Source organism: Buceros rhinoceros, unplaced genomic scaffold, assembly GCF_000710305.1.
Source record: "Buceros rhinoceros silvestris isolate BGI_N320 unplaced genomic scaffold, ASM71030v1 scaffold16380, whole genome shotgun sequence".
Classification (NCBI taxonomy): Eukaryota; Metazoa; Chordata; class Aves; order Bucerotiformes; family Bucerotidae; genus Buceros; species Buceros rhinoceros.
The window spans coordinates 56218-82903 of record NW_010391534.1 but is presented as its reverse complement, the minus strand read 5'-3'; the positions used below and the strand labels follow the sequence as shown (position 1 = coordinate 82903).

Here is a 26686-nt window from a genome sequence, read left to right as displayed (position 1 = left end):
TCCTGCTTGGATCCGCTCTGTCTCCAGCTGGAAATGAAGGCATTGGCTCGAGATCGCTGACAGGAGGTCTGGCCTGTAGGAGGGAAAACAGACAAGCATGTTAAAATAAAACTGAGTTCTCAAACCTAAGGTAGAGAAAGGGGTACAGCTCCCTCACACATCTCCGTTAGGCTCTGCTACGGCCTCAGGCAGGGTCAGATAACCGCAGAATCACCGGGTGACTGAGCTTGGAGGGGCCTTCTGGCGACATCTGGTTGGACAACTGGTCCAACCCCCCTGCTCAAGCAGGGACACCAACAGCAGAAGGTCCATTCTCAAATCATGCAAGCCAGAACCACACACAGTGAAATTAAATGAATTAGCAGAACAAGCATAACATTCCTTTTTTTTCTTTTTTTTTTTTAAATGCAATTGTTAAAGCAAACCTCGTTTCATGCATATTGTACCTGAGCTTTCAATATATGCATTAAAATTTGCAAGAACAGGTAAAGACAAATATTTAGGAAGAAAAACCAACTGACACTTGGGAAGTTCTGCTGAGCGCGAGACCAAGGAATCCACGACATAACGTCCTCTCTCATCCACACACCAGCAATGACCTGTCCGGGGAAGGAAAGCAGCTTTATTGCAGATGTTGAGCTGCACTATGCTTTGCTGCGCACCGGGAAGATTTCCATCCTCAGCAGCACTATAGGAAGGGATCAGTAACCTCAGTCACACCGAACCGCTACCCAAGGTAAGCAGACCACACCCGCGCGCAGCGGTGAGAAAGGAAACGTAGCAGCGCTGGTGAGACTCTCCCATCGCAGCCCTGTCCCGCAGCGTTACCATCCGCTGCCAGCGATTTGGTCTCACCCACAGACTTGCTGAGAGTGCCCTGCATCTCTCAGTCCTGCTCAGCAACGAAGGCACTGAGCAGGATCAGCCGCTGAACTGACCACGGGCAACTCAACACCGACTGATTTTTGAGCCTCGGTAGCTGCCACTTAACCCCCTCCCTGCAGTCACTTTTCCAACCTTCCCACAGACCACTCACTCCACCTCTCCCCAGTCTGGCTACAAAAGTAGAGGATTTCCAACTTTTTATTAGAATTCTGCTTAGTTTTCCTCAGTTCGGAAAGCCCAGAGGATGCTGCCAGCAATCGCTCACCTGTGCTCTCGTAGCACTGCGTGGGCTCCCAGTGGCCCAGGCCATCGCACTGCGGGGTGTAAGGGAGAAACCCCAGCTGTGCGCCGTCCCCAGCAGAACGCTTGGAAGCGAAGTGACTCCGCCAGTAGAAATGCAAGACTGTAAAAGGTAAGTGAATAAAGGCAGCTATTAGTGGCCCACACAAGATACTTTAAATGCATGTTTGCAAACACCCGACCGTTCCCTGCACTTCAGAAGGCAAATTAGGAAATGCTGCAAGTACATAAAAGCTGGTAAGTGGCGGATCTTGTATCTGCATCATGTCACACACCTAAGACAAGCGAAATCAGCTCTTGGGTTGACAGGTTCTCCAAAGTTGACTACAACAGAGAGTGCTCTTACACAGATTCTGGGCATTAATCCATCTAGCCAGGCTCTCCTCTCTCTCCTACCTGACCATGCAGCCAGCTGGAGAGCGTAGTCACTGCCCGACAACAGCTTTTCGGAGACCACCACCTCTGACTCGTAGGGCCGGGCAGAACGCAGGAGGTCGTTGTCTGTGAGCTGTAGTCCCTTTGCCATCAAGAAGCTCTCTCCGAAAGCAAAGCGGGAACGATTTGACGCTAGGATGAGCTGCTCTGCCTCCTCCATAAATTTCATGGCTTCCTGCTTGACACTTTCACATGTACCAGGACCTGGAGAACCAGAGGGTCTATTAATGCCTTTCCTCTAAATCCAGTGAAAACGATCCAAGTCTTTTAACTATCATCTTCTGTTTCCTTGTGCACCCCCTCAGTTTTGAATTGCTTAACGAAGCAAGCAGACAGACTTGTCAGCGCTTAGCTGTGTAACAGCAGGAGTCCAAGAACACCAGGAACCACCCCAAAAATCTCCAAGTCTTGTGCCAAAGCCTTGATGATTTTAGGTGATGTCCTCCTCACTGGATACAAACGGAGTTAACGCGTCTCTACAGACCTGTCCCTCAGTTGCTGTCGTACAAACAAGTGGATAACCAGAAGAGAGGGTCAGAACGCAAAAACAGGGTATATACCCCTTCCAGAGGGGCAGCGGACACTTGGCCTGTCCTCTCCACACCTCTGCTGACTCGGAAATGGAAGCTTAACACACCGAGCCAGCTCAGGGAAGAGTACTCTGATGAAATAACTCTCTGCTAATCTTCTTTGTCCCCTCTATTCCCCGTTCGCCCACAGAAGTGGCGCCTCCAGCACTCCTTGCCCATTTGGAAGTTTGCGGTTCATTCACCCGGCTCTTCCTCCCAGCTGGAGAATCACTCTGTGGTGAGACAGGTTTTAGGGACTACATTCATAACAGAGGTCATCTGCTGGTGTTTCCCCAAAGAGGAGCCAGTGGCTTTGGTGGAGGTATCTAGACAGAGGGCTTACCTCTGTGCTGGCCTGACACCTCTCCTAGTGATTTCTAGGGGATATCTGTCATGCTTGACTGCGTAGAAAGAAACACGAAAGAAAACTCCTCTTGCTTCATTTTAAGGCATTCTTAAAAGTCATTTACATCACAGTGTAGTACTGAATTTTCCATACAACTCCTCACACGCTGTTTCTAACTTCAATGTCCTCTACCATCTATGTACCTTCTGCAAAAGAATTACCTGTCCACATTCCAGATTACAAAATCTACTCAAACTTGACACGAAACTTTATTTCTCCATATTTCCAAAGCTAACAGACCACTTACTTAACAAAAGTTAGTTACCCCACCTCTGGTGGCCAGTGACAATGGCAGCGTTGATCATTTCCAACAAGTCTTTGTCTCCACAGCACTCGAAAGGACTTTCCTCTCGTGGCATAAAAGCAAAGACCAGAAACATCGCTACTGATGTGCCAGAAATTCTGTTACTTACATGCTGGGACCTGGTTCGCTTCTGCCCTTGTTGCTTGCAGCTCCTCCCCTTTGCTATCAACACACCAACATTCACGAAGTTCGAAGTGGCCTAATGGAGCACTGAAATCACTATAGGGTCCTGGGTAATGGGTCAGCTGCTCCCCCAGAAGCTGCCAGAACACGTATGGATCCAGTAAAATGTTCTCAGATGCAGAGGTCACATTTCCTTCCAGCACTTCAGGTGGGAGATCAGTGAAGGAGGAATACAGGGTGAACACTGGGAAGACGTTCTGGTGCCCAGCCCCATACAAAGCTTCGATAAAAGCTGGAAAGCCTTTGGAAGATGCCTCCTTATACCCAGTTATGATGTTCAACAGGTCATCACCAGGCAGGGTTTTGCCATCATTGTTCTCTGCGATCCACCTTTCGTACCACTCGAAGGCTCGCTCTGGAGGGCCGCTGCACTGCACCCGCCTCCAGGCACCGGCAGCATCGCACTGCGGGAGGTAAACGCTGGAGAGCTGAGGCAGAGCGCCTGGGGCTGACAACAGCAGCTCCACAGCCTTCAGAAACTCCTGAGCAGCTGTCACTTGGCAAGCGCTTGGGCCTGGGGAAGAGAAACCCATGCACACCATGTCTCACAAACGCACTGAAGACATCCATACCCCCGAGCCCCCCAGCCCTACAAACACCGTTACTACAACGTGGTCACTTAACCCAATACTAACAACGGCGTTTCTGGCCTGTTATTGAGAGGGCTAATGCTGTTGAGCTCCCATGTTGCACCAGGGTAAGATTTCCAAAGGTGTGTGAGCACTGGAAGACACATACAGATCGGATTTTTTAAATATTTGAGGGCATTAGGTGCCTGTAGCTCTTACGGGGTGGATAGAGGCGTGTGGCCACTAAATGCCTTCCTCAGTCTGTTCACACCAACTAGGTGCTTTCAGATCCACTTCATAATCGGGCAGTTACTTCCTCTTCAGCCGATCCCTGCAAAAGCAACCATCTGAATAGTAGGATAATAACAATTTTATTTCCCCTGGGACCCAGCCAGAATTTTCAGGTTCTGTTGTCCTCTCTTCCTATTCTCTACTGAATATAAAAATACCATCCCTCAAAAAGCTGGAGTGAGTCTGTTTTGGAAGCCTCCTCTGCCATTCCGAGCCAAATTTCGTTTTTCCACCAAGCAGCTCTACAAAACCAGTAAAACGTAGGCGCTCATCTTTGAGCACCAGGGAATTATGAACCTGTTTAGTTTTGACTGAGCCACAGACAGGTCGCTAGATACTCCACCCCTTCCAACTCAGTTCATTGGGATAAACTCCCCACCACCTCTGCCAACTGCTGTTCGAAGGAGCTCCTTCCCTAGGGACCACTGTCACCTTCCCGTTACTCTGCTGAACTGAGAAGCAGGGTCTTCTCTTGGATTCAGCTCACAGAAATGGAAGGACCAACATCCGCAGCCAATGTGCTTCCTGGGTGCTCGTATTACACCAACAGAAGGGCTCGAAGGAGTGCTTCGTAGTCTGTAAGCAAGTTGCAATGCCCGGCTGTTGTCTGACAAGTCATTTGTGACTCACTTTTCTGGCCTCCGTGACCTTTGTAAGAAACCTATCAGCCTTTGGATGCCCCTCCTACGTTTGGACTCCTGTGACACCCTACCAAGCTGAGGCTATGTTCTGGAACTAAAGGACTAAAAGAAGTTCCTCAGTTCTCAGGACAAGGACGAGCCAGTGACAGTGCCCAGGTGCCTCGGACCTGGAACTAAAAGGTCTTTTTCACTCGGCGTGGGTCATGCTCAGTTACACAGACGCTCCAGGTCTCACGGGGACCATGGATGTTATAAACACGAGCTACGATCTTAGGTGAAGACATATGGCAATGACACTCGTTAACAAGGCAAGAGCTCGGGCTCCTCTGTCTGGGGAGCGCTACCCCACTCGCAGGAAGAAGCAAGGAAAACGTCTCAGGCTTTGGATGTCAAGGTTTACACGCACTCTATTTCCCACTGCTCCCTGCAGCTGTAGGGCTGCCTTGCTTTCCAGTTCGGGGGCGATCTTGTTTGCATACATCATCCACACGCTTCCAGCTATAACCAGATAGGAAGAACGAACCGTGACATTCCGGCACAAGGAAACACCTTTAAATTCCAAATCCCCATGACTTACACTGCATCGGCTTCCCAGCTTTTCCCCTTTCTCCTGGAATAGTCCTGCCATCCAAATCCACACAGAAGCAATTTGTCCCGTAACACTGGAGTGGCAGGAAGTCTCCATCCTCAGTACAAGAGGGAATAAAAAGGTCTGATCCCGCAGGCAGGCTTTGCTTCACGTTTTGCAGGTTTCTCCTTTGCTTCTCACAATCAGTGGGACACCTTGGACGTCTGCCTTGGACCCTTGAGCCTGGAACTTCCTTACCTGAATTGTCCAAACACCAGCATTCTCCTGCATAGCACTGAACCTCCTCATACCTCCCCTCCTCGGTGCATGTTGGGACAAACAGGTCTCTTGGCTCCTCAGCACAGTCTTTGGATCCCAGTGCTAGTTTCACCACTTCACCTAAATCTTCAGCAATGCTTTTGGGGACAGAAATCACTTGTTGAAGAAAAGTAAAGAATTCTGGTAATTCCAGAACAAAGGAAAGGAACTTCATCATGTTCTGATTGCCCTGTAGAGTTACTGTGCGTCCAAAGCTGCTTACGAGAGGTTTACTCATAATGGAGCTCCCTTTCGATTCCTCCATTGAAAACGCCTCAGCTGATTCCCGAAGGCCTTGGCTGTTATCCCTCTCTGCTACATCTTCCTGTGGGAAAAATTGGCCAATGCTGTATTTCCCACTAGTGCCTAGTGCCCCTGTGAAATTAAATTGGATCAAGTTCTTCAAGAACCTTCCTCCAAAGAGGTTTTCCTGGAAACGCTTTGGATTGGCAGTAAATTGCAGTGCCACTTGGGCCAGTTCTCTTGATGGGAACATCCCCGTGATGGCTTCACTAAGGGTGGTTTCTAGCCCAGGAATCTGACTGACATATGGGCTTTGCGCAACTGGGGACGACAATCCAGAGTCCAGAAACAGCTCCTTGAAGGAGGGAGGGCAGGGTCTTGAGAAGCCAGCTTTTTTTTCTGACTGCATATCCGGTGTGGAAAACAAATTGGGCTGACTGAAGGACCCAGCAGGGCCATAGAAGATCCTTGACAAGGCCCGTCGCCTCTCAGAAATGCAAGCTTGTTCCTCACCTAGACAAACATTTAAAAAAAAATAAAAAAAATAAAACCCACAAAGTTTGGAACCTCCAAAACCTGTATTTCAGTGGTTAGCTTTCAAGCAGTCCCAGCAGAAACCACCTAACAGCACTGTTTAACCTGTCTCTAGTTCCTCGACTATGCATCACACTCGTTGATAAGGAAGTTTGAACTGTTGGATATGTCTATTAATAAAACTCTCCGGTGAAAGGAAACATTCCTTCACCACATCTGAGCTGCCTGCTCTGTGCTCCTCTTCTGGTTCTGTTGTTTCCCAGTGTAAATCCTCGTTCCTGAAAGAACAAATAAAGTCTTTTCCAAGTACTGTAACTCTCTGGTAGGATGCCTGCTTCTAAAGAAAACCCTCGATGGCCCGAGCACAACATATGAACTTAAGAAAGAGACTGCAGGGAAGCAGCTGTTTTAACGAACGCCCGCTAACGAACGCAGGCAGGCTTCCCACGCGCATCTTCCCTTCCACAGCTCACTACAGGAGGCATGAAAACAGACTGCTAAAGTTAGCAGTAACAGAGTGCTAAGGAACAGACTGCATTCACAAAGGAGTTTCTTTGCTCTAAAGGACAGAAGTACAAAATTTCCACAAAACCAGTCAAACGTCAGGGTGCCAACAGCAGGCCTGGCCACCCACACCCTGGGCCAAGCTGTCACAGGTGTACCTGCATCCCGCCCCACCTGCACACAGGCAGCAGCGCCTCCAAACGGGGACACAACACTGAAGACTTGTGGAAATGTCACCTTAAGGCTCAAAAAACAGGAAAAGGAAAGGCTCTGTAGACATAAAGACACACAACCAAACAGACAGGTTGGTTATAGCACTGACTGGGGCTCTGGAACACACCCAGCAGCTTAAATCGTGTGCCATACCGTTATCCCGCCTGGAAAAGTAGTAGAAATCTAGAGAAAGGGTGCAGAAAGGGTGCAAAAGCAGCAGAAGTATAGAGAAGGGATGCAAAAATACTTTGAGGACAGAACAGCTTTTCCAGTAGGAGAGACTATTGAGCTTGGACAAAAAGATACGATAAAGGTTTTTAAAAACCAGGTTCTCCACATCACTCACGATAGACAATTATTCCGTATTTCTCACAGCACAGGAATTAGAACGGTCCAGAAGTAGAGCACATAATTACCATCATGGAATTTATCGCTAGAGGATGCTAGGAAGGATAACAGGTGAAACGGCAGGTGACTCCGTAGGGGGGTGCCGAACACACTGACCCGGGCTCAGCCTCCACTTTGGGGCCTCTCCCACCCGCAGGAGGGTACATGGAAGCTACATGCATTTCCCCTGTTTCTCACGCTTTCTCCCTCAGCAGCACTGCTGTCCCTGGAGGGGACAGGATGGTGGATAAACACCTTGGTCTGCTTCAGCATGGGCTCCCCACCCCATCCCCATGTCTTCTACATGCAGGCAACATGGTAAAGCAGTCATAAATCATGATAACAGTAAGGCTGAAAGATGGAAATCTAACATAGATTAGAAAGTAATCCGAGGCTCTGTGATCAGCATCTTTCTCACTCCTCCCTTCACACCCTGGTCCTGCTCTGCAGTCCCTGGCAGGGGCTCCGGGTCCCTCACAGTGGTTCCTTTGTAAAGGCATTTTCTGTAGGATGGGCCTCTTCTGTTTTCAGTGTTCAGTGGCTCTTGGTAAGAGGGATGAAGAACATTCCTCTGGGGACCAATAAGTGAGTGTAAGCCACAATCCCACAAGCATGCTAATATGAAACAAATGTAGGATCATGGTCTTTAAACGCTCTCCCCTCCCACCCCCTGTGAAATCAAAGCAGAGCAAAGTGAGAAGGAATAAAGATAAGAGCACTGCTGGGGTGAGTTTACTGTCGAAGGTCTGAAAAGAAGCATGTCTCTATCAGATCATCTGGTGCCCCAGGCCATGTGAGTACCCAGCGTGCTGCCCACACCTCTGTCTCCACCTCCTCCAGTGTTCAAACAAGATATTGAAGGGAAATAAAACAGAGCAGAACTGCAGACAGGCACTTGGCATGTAGCTGTCTGAACACAGGCTTCAGCTACAGCCTCATGAAATACCTTCTCAGGAGTCAGTCTGCAAAACCCCTGCAGAAATGTTTCCCTGCTCGGATTTCCTGAGGTACCAACGAAAGGTGCAAGCAGCCTCAAGTCATTGCCTGCCCACCTGCCCTCCCCCAGAAAATGATCAGGAGGGCTCAGCAAAGCACACTCGAAGGGAAAACAGCCAGTCCTAACACAAGGAGAGGCCTCTGGGAGGCTCCCTTGTGATATCCTTGGTGATCAGCCTCAGAGGCTGATTTTCATTTCACAGTAAACGCCCAGTAAGTGCCCAGAGCACTCCGAGTGACTTGGAGCTGTGACAGCCAGGGCAGGTTTCTCCTCTACCTGCATGGTAAGACTGTCTCAAAGACAGAACAATTACCTTCCTCGAAGGTGGCCCCCACGTCAAGACCCCGTGCCCCAGCCCTCCAGCACAATCCTGAGTATTTAGGTAGTGTGCTTCAGAGTGAAGGTTTTCAACCTTCCTCCTCCCCCGGCCCGTGGACATTTCTGCTGTCATTTCCACTTGGGGCACTGATTTGACAGTGTGTTCTTCATTAGACCTCTGAAAGCCCACACCCACACAACACCTTTTCTGAATTGTCTGGGGGTTTTGTGACTGGACTTGGCAATTTTCATGGCCAAATACACAGTGACAGAGATGGGGGGAAAAATGCTCAGGATGAGCGATGCCTTAGAAATTCCATAGCATTTCACCAAAGGAAGGAAGTAAAACCTAAAAGCACCATCACTGGCTTCCTCGTATTATCCCAAATATTCTGACTTAACCAGCTCCTGGAGTCAAGAGCCGCGTATCACAGCTGTGGAGAAAAGCCTTGCTGTATGCAAAACTGAAAGGCTAAGGAAGGTCATAAAGGAAAATAATAGGAATATGGTATTTAACAATTTATTAGAATGTGGCTCTTTACCTCAGGGAGGTTTTTGGATCTCAGTTTTTGAACCCCAGAATCTGTCAGAGCCAAGACTGGAATTTTGGGTTTCTTTCTAAAGACACCGAGAGATGTGCCCGTTTGCCCTTTCCCAGAGCTCACACATACCGCAGGACGGGGGCTGTCCTCGTCTCCTTGTGCCCTGGACCTCTTGGCCTTTGGTGTCCACACACCAGCACTGTCCTCCCTGCTGACACTGCACTGGCGCGTAGTCCCCGTCAGCGGCACAAGACGGCACGTAGGGGTGCTGGTAACGCAGGGCCGCGTACCGCTCCACCTCACACTTCGAGGGGCCTGTGAGAAAAGCAGTATGCATTAGGGAGGAAAAGCTTCGGGTTTCAGAGCCATCTCTGCTTCATCCCATTGTTTGCCTATTTGGGGGGAAAAAAAGAAAAATAACTCTAATTTCCGGACTGTTTTCAGTGACACTTCAAGTACTAGCCCAAAACAAAACGCAAGTTCTCCATCCTCCTTTCCCCTGGAGAATTGGCCCCCAGGGTTTTCTGCTGTAGCTATTAATTTTGAAAACAAACCAGCAAATAAAACCTCTGCACATCCTTCAGCCACAGTCACGGGCACAGTCATGGGCAGGCAGAGCAGCAGCATCTCCGTCCGGGAGGCAGGCTGGAGGCTAGGTGAGCTCTAGCAGCTTGGGAGACTGAGACAAAGGCAAACATCCATGTTTCTGAAGAGAATGAGGCAGGGCTCTTGCACAAGAATACGCACCTGACTGTGGAGATCTGGGCTGGGACCACCCGAGTTCTTTATTTCCCTCCGCAGGGATGTGAAGACCCTATTCCTGTCAAACTGGCCTTGATGGCAGAGAAGCCCAAACTCCATAAAACAAATTTTCCGAGTTATGATCCCTCCGACACTAGACTCCACCCTTCCAACAGAAGTTTTCCTTGTTTATGTGAACCTCTAATCCTACAGGCCAAACACTCCTCACCTTCAAGAGCCTTCCAGGTACACTCAGCTACCAGGTTGAGGCAGCATCACGTCAGAGCAACCTGTTCATCCAGGAAGTCTGACAACGTTCCTAAGGCTTGCGGCTTCAGGAGGCGGTGTGAGAGCTGGCTAAGTCACCCAGTTCCCCTCAGCGGCTGACAAACGTGGTCACATCTCCATCTTGTGGCTGTTACAGCTTCGCCTTTGCTCACAGCTGCTGCACCCCTACCTACAGGCAGAGCTGACTCCACCACACCGTGCGGCAGAGGGGGGAAGATGCTTTCCAGACTACCCAAAAGGATCAGATTGTCCCAGAAATAGAAAAAACACGTGACTATGTGGCCAGAAGACTTACGTCAGTATCTGCTTAGTATCTCCAGCGATGCAGCTCCTCAGCGAGGGTCAGACAGCAACGGCAGAGGAATTTGGATGGGGGGATGACGTATTACACAGGGGTTTCGAACTCTCCCCAGCCAAGGCAATTCTCCTGGGCTCTGGCGTAGCAGGGAGAAGGTTCCCGACCTCCTGTCCTGCTGTGTTCACTGTCCATAGGCAGAGAAAATCTCCCCCCATTTGCCTGCCCTGACCGGGGAGGGAACGGACCCAAGGTCAGCCCCAGAAGTTCAGCCTTGCTGGCTAAGGCTCTACAAACTCCTGCGTGGTCTCCTGGGGATCGAGTGTGTTGGTCAGTGTAAGATCCTTCCTAGTTCCAACAAAAATCAGGGAGTGTTTTCTCAGGCTCTATAAATCTCAGTCTCTATAATCTCAGGGTAAGAGACACAGAGGGATCATGGGATTTCAACTAATGAGAACTTAACTGCACGGGAGAGCGTTGATCAGAGGACAGGGACAACCTGCTGTCACGAACGTACAACTCAGAGGTTAAAAACCACCTGCAATTCAGGGGCCTTGATTCTCACCCTGAAACTGTGATATTATACACTTCTAGTGCAAGAGACTCCTAGAACAACTCTCCTCAACGGCAGCTGTACCCTACAAACCCCAGAACTGTCACCTGATTTACAGGGCATCACCTGGGAGCCACTTACATCTGAACCTGCCGGAGGTAGCTAGCTGAACCCCCAGGAACCGCCTCTGCAGGATCCGATACACACTGGTCTCTGCGAACGTGCGGGCAGGCTCCAGCGCAGAGAAAACTGTGTCGTAGACTTCACCGAGCAGCAGCTCCAAGCCTGGGAAAGAGAGACTTTCAGTGCAGAGTCTGGTTTGGAGACAGAAGTCAGCTGGTTATACCAGAGCAGAAGACCTGGAAGGCTCTCACAGTCCTCTGAAGAGGCCAAAGGCGAACCCACGCTGCATAACCCTAAGGCACCGCACCACGTAACCCGCTGCGGAGAGCCCAGGCACCAGCCTTACGCCTTGACAGCTACAAAACAAGCAGGAGGAACATTCCACAAGCGGCACCGCGCTGTGCTTTTGTTAGGTTCAGTCTGCAGTAGAGTCATGGGTGGAATTTTGGAAACTGATGTTACCAAAAAACAGTTCCCAGTCATTTTGGATGTATACCCAAAAAAGAGATGTGCAGCAGTTTCCCTCAGTGCACAATTTTTTTGGAAAAATTTTCACCCTTGTAGGAATTATATGCTGAAGTTCTCATTTACCATCGTCTACATTTTAAGCTATCATGCTTTGTATTATTTCCTTTTTTTAAAATTTTTTTGGGTTTTTTAATTTTTAAAGCCAGAGTATCTAAGAAAGAGGAACTGGAAGTCCTCAACCTCCTCATTCTTCTTTCTTGAAAAAACATTCTTTCTTCTAGGGTATCCCATCAACTGCTAACATGCCTAAAAGGTATTCTGAGACTATGAAAGAAAAGGAAGGACCATGTTCCCACCCACGGCAGGGTTGGACTAGATGATCTTTAAAGGTCCCTTCCAACCCAAACCATTCCATGATTCCACTTTCCATGACTGAAAGTAGTTCCTCCTCCAGGTACTTCATATTCCCCTGCATTTGCTATCTGGACTTGTCGAATATGACACAGCTTCCTAGTGCGGGCAGAGGTTGGACACCCAGAAGTCCTGTTCCACCATCCCAAAAAGGACAGGATTAGCTCCTAGGCAGCAACTCTGCTTGAGATCCACTTGCTCCTCTCTGAAGTGCTGCTCCTAAGGGTGGGATTTCATTGGCGAGCTCCAGCCTTTGCCATGGGCACTACCCTGGTCACAGGCGTCTTTCCCCTTGGAAGAACGAAATTGAAGTCCCAGAATGAATCTGAATAGTGGTACTTGTTATTTGTCCTCTCCCTTGGGAACCCAAAGCCACTCCAGTTAAAAGATCAGCTGCCGGAGAGTACTTACCGGTGTCTGCTAACTCCCTCCCCAGGCTGTCCGCACAGTAACAGTACCCAGAGACCTCAGGGAACGTCTCCCGCAAGGAGCTGAACGTTTGGAAAGCCTTTGGGAGCCTGGAAGGAAAAGCATTCTTCTGGGAAAAGTCTGGGGAGGCCACTGACGACAACAAAGCATCGTCTGTGTTTGCTTCCCGAATTTCTACGGCAAGGATGCCTGCAGAGCACAAAGCCCCTGCACACCCCGTTGGTCTCCTAGTGGCAACCAGGCTCTGACACGATCCAGCTCGGCGTGTCAGCAGGCTAACGTGCCTCCTAAACGCCGCTTTAAAACAGAGCAGTCTCCCTTAAGACTGATTTCTGAGCCTTCCTAAGCAGGTACCCAGCATCTAACACTCGTTTTCAGTTCTATTCTCATCTTTGACAGCCTGTCAAAGAACACAGAGTAGACGGATGTTGGCTTAATGTTATCACACCACCTGTTCATTAGCTCCTTCCACAAATCGCCCAGCACGGCAGAGTGCCTAAACAAACAGGTTGCTTCCTCTTCCCTACATCCTACGTAACTCTTTCTGCACTGAATTCAGTGCAAAAGCCGGTAAAAAGCTCACTAATCTTTTTCATTTTCAGAGCATCGCTCAACAGATTAACGAGAAAGGGGTTTTACCGAATTACAAGTAGGATTGACTCTTACTTCTGGAGATCAAAGCGACGCTGATTTCCAGTCTAATATTCTAGGAGTGACCACAGCCAGATTCCAGCAAAGCAATGATTTAGGAAGGAAATTTAGTGGGGTCAGAGTTGGAAAAAACATAATAAATGTCATCATAACTGTCGGACAGTCTAGGGTGTCTCCAAGGCAACAGAAGATAAGTTCTTCTAGCTTGAAAGTGCCAAGTTCCAAACCAATCGTAGTATTTTACAGACCCATACCCTTACCCTTGCATACAGGAAGGGCCTGGTGTCCCAGCTGCATGTGGCTTTTCTGGGAAAATCTAGCAACAGGGAAATGAAATTTTCTGCTAAAGACATGCAGAGAATCACACAAATTAAATTTTTACCAAGGAAGGACATTTACTGATAAGAGTAACGGTGGATTAGGCACTGATCGACTGGGAAAAAGGTTAATGTGTCAAAGCGGTTTACAGCAACCCTGTGAAACCGGGCCTGTGACCACCTGCAGTCCCAGTGCCACCCTCCTGCAGCCTCAGGGCTGCTCTAGCAGGTGAGGTCTGCAGTCCCCCTGAAAAACCAAGAGAAACCCTTGTCTGGCTCAGAACTGGTGGCCAGGTAAGAAGAGCGGAGTCAGGGGCCTTTGCTGCCTTCGGGAGTCTGCCTGAGAGCACTGCCACCTCTTGCCAGGAGAGCCGAAGATGCTACTGCTTCAAAGCTCAAGCTGGGGAGTGCACGAAGCGACAGCAACCCCCGGCAGAGGAAGGGGCTGGTAACCGTGGTGCTGTCTCAGCAGCGCTCCTGTCCTGGAGCTTGCACATCCCTGCATAGTGCTGCTTCGCTCTGGAACCCTTCCACACCTTCAGATTAAACGCCTCCTGGCTCCCTCCACTTTGGGTCATCAAATCCTGCGCTGCTGTTGATTACTGGCACGCTAGAAGCAATCAAGACGTCATACTAGAGGGCACAAGGGACTGCTGACAGCATCGAAACGATGCCATTTAAGATATAATCAGCTAAATACCACCTTTCTATGGCCTTCAACGTACACACGGACATAAATAGCTTGAGCTTGAGCTTTCTGCTCCCCTGAATTATCGTGCACCGGCCGCCACCCAGTTAAGAATATGATCTTTGTCTCTTCTCAAGAGAGCAATGCCGCTACATGCAAAGGCAGACCTCTGCACTGCACATGTCCTTGGAGCTCATCAAATCAGCATCTCAACGTCTGAACGGAACAGGATGCAATGAAAAAGTTCTGCATGCTGCTTTCTTTCACTCCCCAACATCAAGAAGTCACGAGCCTAATTACTCCACTTTTATATGGGGCAGATGTACAGTCATATCCTGTCATTCTGGTTATTTCTGTTCCAAGTTGAGAGAACAGCTAAATAAAGTACAAACAGATATAAATTAGGCCCATGCAAACAAGAGGACAGCACTTTTTTCACCTTACCTGGAAAACTCACTTCCTACCGCCTCTTTTCTCAGCCTTTTTTTAGTCACAGCCCTCAAGATGAGTAGCGATAACAGAGCACCTCACCTATCAGACCCGGTCCCAAACAAAGCCGAAGCAAAGATGACTACAGCGAAGTTATGGATAAATTTACAGCACATCCACGTGCTTCGACGAGAGTGACCGCACTCAGAAATTTGGGACGCAGATGTGAGGTTGTTGACCTTTTCTTTACACTGTGAGTCTCTGCGCTTGGCTTCCAGCCAAGAAAACTCATCACAGATCTTCGAAAGCAGGTTTGCGAGGAACCCCTTCTATGCTTCTTACGTGCAGCTCAAATTATAGCTGCCTTTCTCATCGACCGTTCGGAAACAAAGGGAGAAAACCCCATCATGGGGTTTCTCCACTGCACACAAAACGACACCTAGCAGGGCAGAATCTCCACTGGGTTGCAATAAGGACGTTGACACAAGGTCTTCAGTCTGATGAAAAATACAGCAAGGAAATAAAAAGATCCTCCCTGACTTTTGATTTTTTTTTTCGATTGTTCCCATCAATCTGCTACAGGGCTTTCTCTATTTCTGTATATTCCCGTATTTCAAAAAGCAGTCCATGGAACCAAACAAAGTTGCTCCAATGGTTCCCAATAAAAATACATTAAAATACATAAAACCCCATAAAATATGAGTTTAAATCCCTGTTCTACTGCACTCCTTTGCTGTGGAACTCATCCCTCCAACTCTGTGTTCTGGCCTCCTGCTTACGGGACAGGATAACAACATTTCAGGCAGGAATAGTGTGAAAATAAATATATTAATGACCTGAGATGCTCAGATACGACGGTAAGGGGTTAAATCCCATATTACACACCACAATTAGGAAGGCAAACAGCTGGGAATGAAACAATCCTGCTGTGATTAATTACACGACACGGACACGGGAACAGCCCAATCCTTGCAGGCAAATCTCCCAATGAGAGGAAAGAAAAAAAAAAATTGAAGTATTGCTTTCTCCTTTGTAATTGCTCTTTTAGAATATCCACACTCCACAGGCCAACAAACAAAACTGCCAGACTGTTTTGCTCTTGCCAAAATAACCTCTCCCGAGGCTCAGACAAACCTGCACTGTGCATTTGGACTTGTCTTTCAGTTTTGCTTAAATTAAAAAGGAAAACCCTCAAAACAGCAAAACTGACACTTACACTAAAACGCCTCTGCTCCTACAGAGCCAGCTCAGAACGGGACGTGGTGTTCACTCCACTGCCCTCCGCTGCAGAAACGCGTTGACTGAGATGCCAAGATAACAGCACTTCAAGAGAGACCAAAAGGTTTCTCTGGAGAGTCTGAACATCTGCAGCAAAACAAACTCCTCTCCCCGTGGTTCCCCTTGCCCATCCCTTGTTTCTCCACCTGAGCTTTAGTTCCCAGCTCCTCCCCATGACAACAGCTTCTTGCTTCTGCAGACAGGGATTTGATCCACCATTCTGAAGCCTCCCCCAGCCCTCCCCAACCACCCAAGGGCACCCATTCCTCACTTGCTGGTTCACCCGTGTGAGCAACCCTAGCACTGCCTGAATGGACCAGAGCTTCCCATCGTCTCGTGGAACTTGCTCTTTTCACTTCCCATAGGGGATCACCTTTCCTAGCTCACACACACGTCTGAATTCCTCTGTTCCTTGGGCGTTTATCTCATTTGCTGTTGTGTCTGTCTGAAAACACCCCCGCTACTTCTCCAAACACAGGTCGCAGTGTGGTGTGAGGACACGCTGATTAGACTGCAGAGGTGCAATTCCAGTTTTTCCTAAATGAGCAAATTTAATCAAGACAAAAAAGGTTTTTCATTGGTCCATTCATTAATAGAAAAGAACATCATGTGCAGTCCCAGAAGGGCTTCACGTGGGGAAAAAAAAAAAAGCAGTAAGAGAGTGACTTGAAGAGGTATGAGGAATGCTTTCCTGTTTCAGAAGCCGGCGCTCTTACCTGTTATAACTGTGAACGAGATCAAAAAACATCATGTCTGTAGTGTTGACAAACTTGCACTGCACAGGCAGAAACTCTCCATCTGCTGAGCACTGCGGCGGGCTCTTCTCCCCAAAGCCATGCAGAATGCGACGATCCCGGATCTCACAGTTGCCCGGACCTGAGGAGAAGCAAAGGTAACGTTTATTGGTGTTTTAACTTCCCACGAACACCCGAAGGGCCGGCCCGCGGCTCGCAGGGTTGTTAGAGACAGTGCATTGACCATGGACACCTGCTGTCTTGTCCTGCCTTTATGAGGATTTGGACTCGATGATCCTCATGGGATCCTTCCAACTCAAGATACTGTGTGATTCTATGAAAGAAGGACTTCAATGTCTCAGTTAAGCACCTGTACTTCTATGGGATCAGTGCAGGCTGCAGCGTCCGAGCTCCTGGTCTATCATCTTTCATTCACACGTAACATTTCAAACCTACAAACCCCACCGTTTTGTTGAATGCTACTTACACCGCGCTGGCTTTCCTCTCTGCCTGGTGCCATAAATCTCCATTCCTTCGGCATCTACACACCAGCACTGACCCAGAGTCATGTCACACTGCACCGCATCAAAAGCCCCTGAATCCAGGCACTGAGGGATGTAGGAGATGCTGCTACTGTTGAGGTACTGACTCACCAAGATCTTCTGCTTTTGCAGCTGGCAAAAGGACAAGCCTGTAGTACCAGAGACGGGCACTGTTAGACAAAGGGATTGTTGGGCGCTGAATCATTTAGTAAGACAACATCTGAGTTTTCTCAGAGCTGCAAGTTCTGATTCTGCCACCCAGGAGGCACGGGGACATTGACGGACTTGAGGTTCTGAAAATTGGTATGGAGAAACCCACCACAGATAGGGTTGAAGCTCTCCAGCTCAAAAGCCAACGCACTAAGTTGTTCATTCATTCATGATTTACATTACTCTGAACTTCATACACACCTTCCAGGTATATCAGGTTTCTGTGATCAGCCCTGAAGGAACTCCAGAGTTTCCACTAAAAAGAGCCAGCAAAAACAAGAAGCTACAGTTCATCAAAGTCTGTTGTTGATTTCAGTGGTTCAAATGTGGATTTAAATGGTTCTTTACCCAATCTGAACAAAAATAGAAACATGTGACTTACAAGATACGGGATATCCATTCTGCTTGCTGCCAGGTACCTCAACGCCATTCTCATCCACACACCAACAGGAAAGACCGTCCCTACTGCACTGAACTGTCCTGAAGGAGATCACAAGTAACATGTTTCATTTTAAGTGACAGAGTCCTCAGTCAGCGCAGGACAGAAACAAAAACATGAAGCAAGCCAAACAAGTTCAAGTGCTTTAACTCCACACATCAGGGAATCAGAAAGGGCCGTGTTTCTGCTGACTAACTCTACCTGTGGGCAGCTCTTAATTCTAGCAATTCTCTGAAGTCTTCAGGAATTGCAGATAAGCGTTCTGAAGTCATTCAGGAAGCAAGCAGGTAGGAGAGAATCCTGATTCTCAGGATTTTGAGACAATTTCCAAGTCAAATCCAGAATGGTCAAGGTCCCCCACCACAGGCAACAACAGTAAGATAATAGAAGAGAAGGTTACCATCTGCACTCCCCTCAACCAACTCACTAACTTCTTGCATCTCCAAGCAACACGCTGCTCTCTGGATCGCTGTGCTCCATGTGCTTTTTAACTCCTTTGCTGCCTTTAGAAGCAGAACCAACTGTGCCACTCAGAGCAGGGTGGAAAACGTCTCCAAGTCCACTTGGCTCAGCTGTGCCAGCTGGCACACTGACCACGAGCACGCGTAGGAAGACAGCAGTTGCATTACACAACCTGCGCCAAGTATTTCACACGCAAATAACGCTGCCAAGACTAGCCTACTAATCTTAGATTGACCTCTTAACCCAGAATTTATTTCCAACAACAGGGAATTCATTCAGGAGAGGCTGGATCTGCAACATGGCTCAACAAAGTCACTTCAAGCCTCCTGCAGCCCTCACCCTCCAGTCCACCAGTACGGAGGCTCTTCAGAGCAGAGGCTAAAGCTCTCATGAGCAACGAAAGGTCACGCTCTGCCACAGGGGAATAAGAGCAGGGTGAATTACCTGAACTTGCCGTCTTCTGAGCACTGAGGAACGTAGCTTTCTCCTCCTGAAAAAGCCTTTTCCCTCTGCAGTTCACACGGACGTAACGGTTGAGAATCTGTCTGATACTCTGAAAGCAGCAAGAAGGTAAACACATAAGCGTGGTTTCACCACAAGACTATTCTTACCAAAACCCCGTTAGGGCCAGCGCAGCCTGGTAACAGCCCCAGGTTCATGGGTCCTGCCTGGTTGTTTCCCCTGTGCTCCTTTCACGCATTTCTGCACGGGACAGCACAGGGAGGCGCTGCCCAAACTGACTGGGCTGCCAGCTGCAGGCTAAGCACCTGAAGGAGATGAACCCCTTTCCCCAGCCTCTGTTTAATTACTCTCAGATCTGTCCTGTACCGGTATCACTATCGTTTTCTGGTACCTGGGGTACTTCACTTACTGGAAGTCAGTTGTGCCTATGGCCACAACGCAGCCCTTTACCATACCCACTCACGTGACTATCCGTGTTTCAGCATCCTTTACCAAAGCTAAGTCATTCACTCTTCCACCAAAAGGTCACTAAAGACCTAAAAGAACCACTAACTAGCAGTTAACATCAGACTAACTCAAATTAAGAGCACCTCTTAATTTTTCACCAGGGTAATCAACTACTGGAGCCACCTAGCAAGAAAAGAGTCACCTCTTCAGTTCCTAACTCGTTCTAAACCACATTCGGATGCTGCTTTTAGGAGAGCGACGACATTCAGTAGTTTCTACGTTACAGAACAGATGAGTTGATCTCACACTTTCCCCATCCTCAAAACCCACTGTACGTCATGGTCTAAATCCTGTTGACTAGTTCTATAAAAATACAGCAAACAAATCTGTAGCTGCAGCGATTGACACCAAAGGTTCGCTTAATCCAGTACTTGGACTGAGCGTGACTGCACGTAGTAGTGCAAATACACCATTGGTATTCTGAATACTTTCTGGCCTCCGATAACTTGCAGCTCAGGGACTTCTTTATCTGCAGACGGTTCCTGTGCACTCAAGACCTCCTCATGACTTCTGTTTCTGTGAGGTTTTTACTGTGTCCCCTTAAGCCATGTGAAAATTTTCAGGAGATCACAAAGGGATTTTAGGTCAGCTCACCTACGGACATCCACACGTAGGCAAACCTCACAGTTTTCATCTCAAACCGACTCTGAGCCAGGTGCTCTGGGAAGTGTGAAGGTCCTTGTGTACGGTGCTAGACAGGGTCTACTAAGACACCTGAGATTAATTCAGTGATTCCGATGGCTTGTTGTGCAGCGCTACCGAAATCAGACTACAAGAACCGGGGACGACACTCATGTACTATCCAGTATCTTAAGTCTAAATTAGATGATGGCACATACATGCAGAAGACACAATCTTAGGACCTTCACAGCACCATCTTTCCGTACCCAAGCTCATTTTCTAGCCCAGTCTGTTCTTCCAGAAACCTCTTCTTTTCCACTGAAAATCCGGGCGCACTGAACTCTGCCAGGCCTGGCCGTTTGAAGGTCCTCGCAGCCCAGGGTTTAACCAGGGCCCCAAACTCAGTTTGCACAGCACACAAGAGCTAGCTAAGTCTGCAGCGCGAGAGACTGGAGACCGTTACAGACTTACCGGAACACCACACCGAGCAGCACTAAGATCGCAGGAGCGCAGTCACAGCGGGACACAGGCAAAGCGAAGAAGCCGCGTACTTACCAAATATGTTGGCTGTTGCTATGCTAGCAAAGCAACAAATGAGGGTGCCGAACGGGATGGAGCCCATCTTGCGATGGGAGAGCTCCATCCCCCTTGTCAGCGGGGCAGCCCTGCACGCCCCACGTAGCCTCCACCTGCCTTTTTATAGTACCCATTGCGTGGATGGGGTCACTCCTGTGCCGGTAGACTGCCCACAAAATTGGCTGTGTGACGCACAGATGACGCTTCTGAGAAAACCCAAGAGGCCAGTTCACGGGGAGCGGCCCTCGTGGTTCTCCTCAGGCAGTTCTCATCCCCGCTCCAGGGAGCGTGGCCGTGGGAGCGGAGAACAAGTGGCAGAAGGCAGTGACACATTAAACATATTGACGTGACCAAGAGCTCCGGCTCTCACCGGTGCGCAGGCGCAGCCAGACTTTGTGCTCTGTATCAGAAGTACTTTTATGTCTTTCTAGAGAGTTTAACCTGCTCGAGGGGACAGGCATGAGTCAGGCCTCCAAGTGCTGCAGCACTTGGCGTGGATACAATTTATTATCTCTCTTCTATTAGGTGAAAAGCAGGATGGGCACAGGTCTGCTGACCTGAAGGCAATCACGGGCCAGAGCAAATGGTATTCAACCTTTTTCTTTTGTCCCACTTGCACCGTGCACTGGCCCACAGCCAGGCATCTGGCTTCTGGGTAGCTCCTGGGGCTCCATCCTCCAGGTGAGAGATCAGGATAACCACTCAGCTTGTACAGTCAAGCCTTTTGATACTAAACACGTGCGAGATCTTCAACCTAAAACCTATCACAGATAGTATTTCCTTGGTCCTGGCGTATCATCTCTTACTTGTCCACCTCTCTTGACTGTCGGCACTTACTTGCACCAGGATTTATCTGAGCTCACACTCACTTGTGCAAAGGTTGGACAAAAGGGCCCAGAATATTTAGCTGAATTATAACAGGAGCTCATGTTTGAGGCTGGACTGAGGCTGATTTCCAGAAAAAGTGGCAGCACCACTCTTGTTTGTGCTTCGTGAGTACTAGACAGCCTGGAAACAACTCGACCGATCCTCTCCTACAGACCACGATGATTGCGCTAACAGTGATCCAAGCATCCATCCCTCTGTGTGGGCTGTAGAGCCCTGCAGTGTTTGATAGATCCAGCAAGCGCGATCACAAATCTGGTCTAGTATGACTAGTCTTTTTAAAATGAGTGGGACTGTATTTGGATTTTACTTTCAAGCAATCTACTCTGGACTTGAGGAAAATCAGTAGTCCACAGAAAGATCAACCTGAGAGAAGGTGAAGAACATGTCCAGCGTAGAAGACAGACAGAAAAAGGCAACTTTCAGAGGCACAAAGAAGAAAAATCCTGAATGAGCTCTAATTAAGCAGGCACAGAAAGAAAATGAATTTCTGGATTAGTACAGCATTTGTAAGAAAACGAACATGCAGAGCAAAGGAATGGGACTGCACAGGCAGCATCAGCACGAGCGGTGCTGAATCTGGAAAGACGGGAAGTTTGACCACAACGTGTATTTCTGACCCAAGTCAGAAATGCTTCGAGAGCCTCAGGGCTGCTCCCCAGCGCAGAGGGGCAGCCACGGGAGGGCCACAAGAGGCAGCCCAGTGCCATGGGCTCTCCAGGGGCAGCAGCGTCAGCGCTTACAGCAACAATGATGTTTCCAAGCCACCGAAACGCACGTCCAGAGCGCGTGTGTGACATTGTATTAGTCCTGTTTTCTAAAGCCAGTAAAAACCGTGTCATTTAGGTTCCTTGCAGAGCAAACGGGGAGAGAAGCAAGCTCATTAAGCAGCCATTCATTCGCTTTATTCCTTGCTACCAAAGCCCATTAGCAGCTGACACCAGAGCAGGGCAGACAGGAATCCAAGGAGGTAGCAAAGGGCTATTACAAACAGAAAGAAGCACAAATCTGCAATATCTATGTAACATTAATTACCAAGATCACTTTTATTTCCTTTGGAAATACTCAGAAAACAGCCTCTAAGCTATGCTCTAAGCTCTAAGATGGGAAGAACAGCCAAGTCTTACAAGTCTCTTAAAAAAACCAAAGTGAGAAAGTGAGTTTTGGCAACTGGCACTGCTTAGACCACTTCTAGATGTGCGTCGAACCAAGACGGGCATCTCGGGAAACACAAGTTCAATGGGATGCAATAGCCCATGGATTAAAAACAAAAAAAGTTTACAGGGCGTCATGTGCAATCCACATTTGTCAGAGGAAAAAAGGCCCTTGTCTATGGCTGGACAAATTCAAATTAAGAAAAGCCTCACTCCACAACCTTCCGTGCCAGGACAGCTGGGCTGACCTCTATTTATAGCACCTGAGAGAAGATGGAAGAACATTTCAGATTAGCTCACCAACGAAAGGGAGAACAGGAGTAGGAAAAGGACCCTGTGGTCAGTATGGCCTTAAAACTAAAATGTCTTTAAAAAATCATTGCTCTAGTGCTGGAAGGGAGGCTTTCGTTTGTTGTACGCCCTGGCAAAAAGCTACTCAACCTAGACTATAATTGTTGAGGAAAAGAAAATTGTCAGGGTGATGAAACACTGAAATCACAGACCTTGAGGGAGAAGCAGACCATTTATTCATTGTTCTTGTTTCCCATACAGTTTCTCAGCAGAAAAGGCTGTTGGTGCAACTGGTACATATTGAAGATCCCAAGGGGAGATGATTCCTATATATGAATCCATAAACATCTACCCCCACAGAAAAGTTGCTCTCACCCAAATAAAACTTGAGCCTGAGAAGTCAACCGTAGTTTAAGAAATGAACATAAAGGCGCCTCCTGAATGAGGCAGCAACTTGGAAGCAAGAACTGGAAACACTGTCAAATTATGACCATTTCAGTGAGTTCATTTATTTTTAAATAATAAACTGCTTTTCTGTGTTAAATATACCATGAATATTGGACAATCCTCTTGTACATTTTAAGAAAACTATGTAAAGCCATAGACGAACACCCTTGTTAGTAACTGATTACACTTACAGATGGAGAACTACATTTGGAACATCTCTTCCTCAACAGGAGACATTTGGCTCAACCTTCATCACGGGATTTTAGCGCAGATAACAATACCAAGACCTTGGGAAGCACTTATCTCCATCACCTCTGGTTCAGTTTTACAAAAATCCTCATGTGATGCAAAAGTAGAAGATGACATGGAGAAAAGCACAGCCCCACCAGACAGTAAGAGTTTCAGCCACTTCACGTATGAAACGCTCTTCAGATGGAAAGACTGACGGGGAATTTCCAGTAGCGCACTAGAGCCAGTTATATACTAGATCGGAGCAGTGGGCAGAGGACTTCTCAGCCTTTTTGTATGCTAATTTACCAGCTGTGCCTTTGGTGACAGAAGCAGCCCATGTAAGAACATCTGAACCTGCCTTCATCCCTGCAGGAATGAACCATTCCTAGGCAAATAAAACATCCTTTTTCCACGTGTCAATTGGAGATAAGTTTTCCTCTATCCAATAGTACCACAGTGATACAAGGCAAAAATATATTTATGATATTCTCATGACACCTGGGATGCAGATCGGTTCGAAACCCCACACAGAAGTCAGTTCTGCAACCCGAAGCGGCACAAAGGACAGACGTGCACCCTGCATGGACTCAACGGCTGACAAAGACGAGCTAAGGCAGGGAGAAAAGGCACCACCAGCCTCACCAGGACAGCCACAGGGCACCAAACGCCTGGTGCTGGTAGGACAAAACTGCTTCTGGTCTTTTCGATAATGCAGTGCTTAACTTTCTCTGAACTGAGGGCAACACGTACGTGCAGTGGAGTCAGAAGGCAAGGCCAAGGACTAACACAACGCCTTCTGGCACACGGCAAAGCTGCGGGATTCAGTATGCCACGTCACACCGCGGAGAGAAATCGCCTCATGATGTTATGGAGAGAAACGGATGAAATGAGGTGGATTAAACTCATGGAGCACAACTGATGACACGGACAGTCTTCGTAAAGATATCATTAAAGGAAGTGTCAGTTTACCCCAAGTGAAAGACCTGTTAAGGGAAAGACCAATTTGTACAGAACTTTCACAGTCAGTAGGATTCCAGATGCTGACACTGTATTTCTACTGAAGAGAAGATACTGGGCGGGCCAGATGTTCGGTCTGACTCAGGAAACCTCTTCTTCAATGAACATACTAATTAGAAAAGGTCTTTCACTGTATTACCCCAAGATCTTAATGTGGCCTTGTATCTTAAATTTGAGAGACTGCCCCGTCAATAATGATGAAAATACGTTTCAGAATTAGAATTCTGAAATTTATTACATGTTTATGATCAAATTTATTTTTGCTGTGAACAACAGAACCATTCCTCTGCATTAGATTCTCTCCAATTTCATTCATCTGCTCTTTATCATTATTGCCCTGGGTCCACACAATGTCTAGAACTTTTCTAGCACTGTTTGCTTACTTGTTTTCTGCTACGGTAGAGTCCCGGAGAACGGTTTGTAGGCAATATTAAAATAAATCACTGAAAGCAAATTGAAGTTATTTTGTAACGACATTGTACAAAGGCACAAACCACCCTTAGATGGTGATGAGACGCCAGCACTGTGAACACGATGAAGGACGTTGTCTTTTAAGAACTGAGTGCATCGCAAAACTCAAACCCTGAATATTAAACACCAGAGCAGTTCAGGAACAGAAAAATCTTCTAATTTCTTTGCCACACAGTCAGTAATTCAGTATTGCAAATACCTCACCGACTACTTTGTCTACAGGCTAAACTACAGCTGCAGGGTCCCTAAAGCTGTGCAGTCTATACAAATATGAGCATTATCCATGGCCAGGTGTAACTTACTGACTACAGGCTAGAACTGCCACTGAAGATTCACTAAGGCTTTAAAAACCGAGCTCACTGGCTGGCCCAAACAAAAGTCCCCTGAATGGGAGCCCAGGCACGTAACAATCTCAACAGCCTTTACTGTGAGCATTCGAACGCAGTCAACATTATTGCTATTATTATAAAACACAAATCACCGCAGAAAGTCCTTTGCTTCTCCCACAGAAGATGTCTAACAGCGCACTGCTGCCTCTCTGTGAGTGTTTAGTGACAATACACTGACACGTGTGGCTACAGCAGAACAGACGTGGCTCGGGCCCGTTCTACAGCAAGGAAAGCGGTTGCTTGGAGTAAGCAGCGATGGAACTCGCTTTAGTTACCCAACCCACAGAGTAAGGCTGGCTCCTCGACACACAGGCCCAGCGTGTGTGGAACAGGAATTCACTCCTGACTGATTCGTTCTGCGCTAGTCCATTTTCCCCCTGTGGTCTCCAGTGTTTCGGTGCAATTGTTCAGGCTGGTGCGGAGTGGCTGCCAAACGCACCATCTGCTCTCTGTGCCGTGTATTTTCACCATCACCGCACGCCCCGCATTACTTTTCCATATACAAACAGATATACACGTTGTGTATAATCCTTATTGCTAAAGACATGAGCCCACACCCAGTGACCAGGACGTAACATAGTACAATAAAAAACATTACTGAACTATTTCAAACATCCTCTGTAAAATGATCACCTAAAGCCATACGGACTCACTACAGCAGGAAAAAAAAGCGTCAGTTAATAAAATGTGAGATCAGCAATGGGCATTTCAAAAGAGATTAAGCCTCTGACCTTCACAAGCTCTCCCAAATCAAGGTCACATTTCTAGGCAGCAGAGCAAAACCCTACGGTTCCAGTGTCCTGAAGTGACGTGGCAAGGAAGGGCCCTGTGTGCAGATGGAAGGCATCACTGCGTGCATCAGCACCTCTCTACAGCTACGAGCAGGGTAAGGAACTCGACATGGCCTGATCACACGCTTGTTTACACAGCCCCGTTTGCAGGGCACTTCCCACCCCCTGATTCCGTTGGTGATTTTTACATCCAGCTCCAGTTCAGTTCAGGATTTGTTTTGTGACTTTTAAAGTCTCAGCGAAGAAAAACAATTGCAGTTCCCCTTCAAATACAAAGGAAAAATATTCTAGTTTGCAAGCATCAAAAAACCTTTATAATTTCACTGTGATGTTCGAGCGACTCCTTCACGTGCCCGCCTTAGGTTTGGTAAGGAGTGCTGGAGCCCAGCGGTGACACAGGGGCTTGGCTGTAACATTCCTTCAAGCCTAGTTACGTTAGAAGCCAGAACGGAGTATAGGGAGATAGATCATCACCTGCACCAGATCAGAAGAGGCTGCTAAAGGAAGGCAGCAAAAACATCTGAGGATTTTGATCACGGAACACACGCTTCAACTCTACACAGCTCACAGGACACACTG

At 47.9% G+C, this 26686-nt stretch overlaps 1 protein-coding gene across 1 annotated transcript in view; it reads right to left on the bottom strand.

Moving 5' to 3' along the window:
• Nucleotides 1–20477, bottom strand: part of TG (thyroglobulin) — a gene marked incomplete at its 3' end in the record, with an annotated part of 60963 nt that extends 40486 nt beyond the window's left edge. The window contains exons 1-14 of the mRNA XM_010142236.1: nucleotides 20411–20477; nucleotides 18710–18818; nucleotides 17747–17844; nucleotides 17100–17303; nucleotides 16595–16754; nucleotides 12498–12604; nucleotides 11226–11369; nucleotides 9337–9522; nucleotides 5161–6225; nucleotides 3009–3596; nucleotides 1582–1824; nucleotides 1151–1288; nucleotides 522–599; nucleotides 3–73 (exon numbers count right to left, since the gene is read on the bottom strand). Coding sequence (XP_010140538.1) covers nucleotides 3–73; nucleotides 522–599; nucleotides 1151–1288; nucleotides 1582–1824; nucleotides 3009–3596; nucleotides 5161–6225; nucleotides 9337–9522; nucleotides 11226–11369; nucleotides 12498–12604; nucleotides 16595–16754; nucleotides 17100–17303; nucleotides 17747–17844; nucleotides 18710–18818; nucleotides 20411–20477 — 3258 coding nt within the window. The remainder of the gene's footprint in view (nucleotides 1–2; nucleotides 74–521; nucleotides 600–1150; nucleotides 1289–1581; nucleotides 1825–3008; nucleotides 3597–5160; nucleotides 6226–9336; nucleotides 9523–11225; nucleotides 11370–12497; nucleotides 12605–16594; nucleotides 16755–17099; nucleotides 17304–17746; nucleotides 17845–18709; nucleotides 18819–20410) is intronic.
• Nucleotides 20478–26686: the final 6209 nt, after the last annotated feature.